The sequence below is a fragment of the Grampus griseus genome (assembly GCF_964374135.1).
Source record: "Grampus griseus genome assembly, chromosome: 7".
Taxonomy (NCBI): Eukaryota; Metazoa; Chordata; class Mammalia; order Artiodactyla; family Delphinidae; genus Grampus; species Grampus griseus.
The window spans coordinates 56,690,330-56,693,937 of record NC_139001.1 but is presented as its reverse complement, the minus strand read 5'-3'; the positions used below and the strand labels follow the sequence as shown (position 1 = coordinate 56,693,937).

Below are 3,608 nucleotides of genomic sequence, written 5' to 3'. Positions count from 1 at the left end.
GTGCTGGGTGCGCCCAGCACGCACGGCCGGTAGCTCGGAGCCGAGGCACTGGGGAGGCAGCACCAGCTCGGGACTGCAAGACCGAGTGCGGCCAGAAGTGGGGAACAAATAGTCCCCAGCGCCTCCTCCGGCCGCGATCGGGCGTGTGGTCCCAGCCGCCTCTGGGCTGGCCGAGTCAGGCCGGGCTGAGCCCGGCGCACGGGTCGGGACCCGCGGGCTCTAATTGCCGCGCTTAAGTTGATGATTTTTTTTTTTTTAAATCACAGCAGCCCCCAGTTTAGCGGACTGATTTACTCCCGGTATTGGTAAATATGATCACGTGGGCCGCGCGACCAATGGTGGAGGCTGCAGCCTGCGAACTAGTCGGCGGCTCGGGCGCCGGCGGGGAGCGGCGCGGCGGCGGGCAGTGTAACCTTGGGTGGGAGCGCACGGCGCCTCAAAATGTCCTCCAGTGGCACCCTCAGCAACTACTACGTGGACTCGCTCATAGGCCATGAGGGCGACGAAGTGTTCGCCGCGCGCTTCGGACCTCCAGGGCCTGGCGCGCAGGGCAGGCCCGCAAGTGTGGCCGACAGCCCGGCCGCCGCCGCCGCCGAGTTTGCCTCGTGTAGTTTCGCCCCCAAATCGGCCGTGTTCTCCGCCTCGTGGTCCGCGGTGCCCGCCCAGGCCCCAGCGGCGGCGGCGATGAGCGGCCTCTACCACCCATACGTGCCCCCGCCGCCCCTGGCCGCCGCCGCCTCCGAGCCCGGCCGCTACATGCGCTCCTGGATGGAGCCGCTGTCCGGCTTCCCGGGCGGTGCGGGCGGTGGCGGAGGCGACGGTGGCCCGGGCCCCGGTCCCAGCCCTGGCCCCAGCGGTCCACCCAACGGGCGCCACTACGGGATTAAGCCTGAAAATGGAGCGGCACCGGCCGCCGCCACCGCCGCCACCACCACCTCCACCTCCACCTCCTCCTCCACTTCCTCGTCTTCCTCCTCCAAACGGACTGAGTGCTCCGCGGCCCGGGAGTCCCAGGGGAGCGGCGGCCCCGAGTTCTCGTGCAACTCGTTCCTACGGGACAAGGCGGCAGCAGTGGCTGGGGGAACCGGGCCCGGGGCGGGGATCGGGTCTGGGTCCGGGGCAGGCGGCTCATCGGAGCCCTCGGCTCACAGCGACCACCCGAGCCCGGGCTGCCCGCTGAAGGAGGAGGAGAAGCAGCAGCAGCAGCCGCCGCAGCAGCAACTTGACCCAAGTAAGTGCAAAAGAAATTGCCCCCTGATTTATTGCTGAAACCTGTAAGGCTCGAATGTGCAAAACTGATAGTTTTACTAACCTATAAAAACGTCTAGACGCCTACCCTAGCCTAGGCGAGCAACACGCATCCATAAAAAAGCTTCCCATAACCACCTACCCTGGGCGCGCGGTTTGTACGGTAAACAGAGCGCGGGCATTAAGGCTTTTTATAATTCCCCCCAAGTTGTGAAAAGCAGCCATCCTTGGTGAAATTAATTTAACGACCTCTCTCCCCCACCCTGTCGTCTCTCCCTGCCTCCCCTCCGCCCCTCACTCCCCTTCTCCAAACACCCCTCTTCATAGACAACCCCGCAGCAAACTGGATCCACGCTCGCTCCACCCGGAAAAAGCGCTGTCCCTACACCAAATACCAGACGCTTGAGCTGGAGAAGGAATTCCTCTTCAACATGTACCTCACCCGGGACCGGCGCTATGAGGTGGCAAGGATTCTGAACCTCACAGAGAGACAGGTCAAAATCTGGTTCCAGAATCGTAGGATGAAAATGAAAAAGATGAGCAAGGAGAAATGCCTCAAAGGAGACTGACCCGGCGCGGCGCCGGTGGGACCACTCGGCTTTGCAGTGGCAGAGGGTTTTTGTGTGTGTGTGTGTGCTTGATTTCCAGAAGTTCTTCAGCGATTCGGACATTTCTCCCCACCCCGGCCTTTTTTTTTTTTTTTTTTTTAGGTAGAAGTGACTGTGTGGTTGGTTTCTGTGAGGTATTTGGGGGACTGTATTTGCTCGCTTATGTGTTGGAGAAACCAAGTGGCTTTGGGGTGTTGCCCTATCCCGCTCCCCTGTTTCCTGTCCCTTTGGTTCCTTAGGAAATGCTATATTTTGTGAGTGCACGCCGGCTTGAGGAGCCCTCTCCTGTGTAAATGTCCCCTATGTTTCTGAAAAGTGCTGTAGTTTAGCCCCCAGCGCTGCTCAAGCAGGGGCCAAGCGCACCCCACTTCCGACAGCGAAGGCAGAGCGACGACAATGAGGAAGCCGGCCTAGGCTGAGCCCCGGCCGTGTTGCCCACCGGTTACGGAAGCCCACTTTCCTCAGGGAGCCCGCGGGCCCTCCACTGAGACCTGGAATGAGGCCGAGAGAGGAGCCCAGGGCCTCCGGTGGGTCGGGGGTTTCTTCTCAGGGCATTGGAGGAGCCACTCTCTCCCCGGGAGGGCTTGGCTCCAGTGGGCGGCCGCGGGTGTAGGCCCTCCCGGCTCCTGCCTGAGGACCAGTTGTAAATGTTACCGCTTCCTACCAATAAATGCTGACCTGATCAAATGGAGCCCAGACGCTGGCCCTGAACATTGTGTGCTTGCTTTCTCCGGCTCTCTGCAAAATGTCACCCTCATGGGACTTTTCCCTCATCCCTGGGAAGGAGACGCTGCTAAAAATCCGGGGCCCTTCCACCTGAGAGGTCTCTCTGATGTGCCTCTGAGTCTCCCTTTGGGTGGGCAGACCCAGCCTTGAGCCCGGCCCCTGGGGGCACTTGGCCGTCCTCCCCTGGCCGCCTAGCCTGCTTCCAGTGCCTCTGCGAACTCTGTGCCCTGGGCCCAGTGTCAGCCTTGCAGCAGTGCCAGCGGCCCCACGGGCTCCAGAAACCAGGCATCCTCTCGCTGGGGCTTTGACATACCGTGCCCCACCTCTCCCTCTGCTCATGGAGTCGCAGCCATCGACATCGTCTCCAAACCAGGGAGAGGCCAGTTCTGCACTCTGGGGCAACTCTTCCAGGTCCGCGGGGCTGGCTGGCTGGCTCCGGGAGGGCTGAGCCGGGTAGACCGTGAGCTTCCGCTCCTCCGCACGGGAGCCCCAAAGTGACCTTAGCAGATCAAAATGGTCAAGGCTCTCCTCCGCAGCTATCCCCACCCCGCTGCCCCTCCCCCTACCCAGTTTCTGTGTTGTTAGCCCCCAGCTCGGCCCTCTGAGGGCCGCGTTCAGAGGCTAAAATGAAGGTCATTGTAAGTGAAGGATCGGGCCCAGCCCAGCCTTTGCAGGCCGGAGAGGCAGGCGCCGGGCGGCCTGGGCTGGGCGGAAGGCGGGGGCGATGGCAGAGTTTGGGGGGATCCGGCCGAAAGAGGGGACTTGAAGGAAAAGCAGAGGGGGGCTTGGAGGGAAACCCAAGGCCCAGATCCGGCAGAAGGTCCTGCGTACCCCCGCCCCTGCGACCAACCCGATACCTTGGGCTCTTTGAAAACAGGAAGAGACAAGGTGTCATAAAGCCATCGAGCCGGCGAGACGTCTGGAGGTAATGAGTTTACGACAAGCCCGGCGCTTCTCTTTGAAACCATCTCATTTTGATGTTTGTGTTTGTGGGAGGAAAGGAAAAATGCAGACAAAACTGGGTCT

General features: G+C 61.6%; 1 protein-coding gene across 1 annotated transcript; it reads left to right on the top strand.

Moving 5' to 3' along the window:
- Positions 1-311: 311 nt before the first annotated feature.
- HOXD9 (homeobox D9) lies at positions 312-2,428 on the top strand (the record flags this gene model as incomplete). The annotated part of the gene is given in 3 exon segments (XM_082658817.1): positions 312-413; positions 415-1,231; positions 1,576-2,428. Coding segments are annotated over 3 exon segments (1,161 nt in total). The 3' UTR covers positions 1,818-2,428.
- Positions 2,429-3,608: the final 1,180 nt, after the last annotated feature.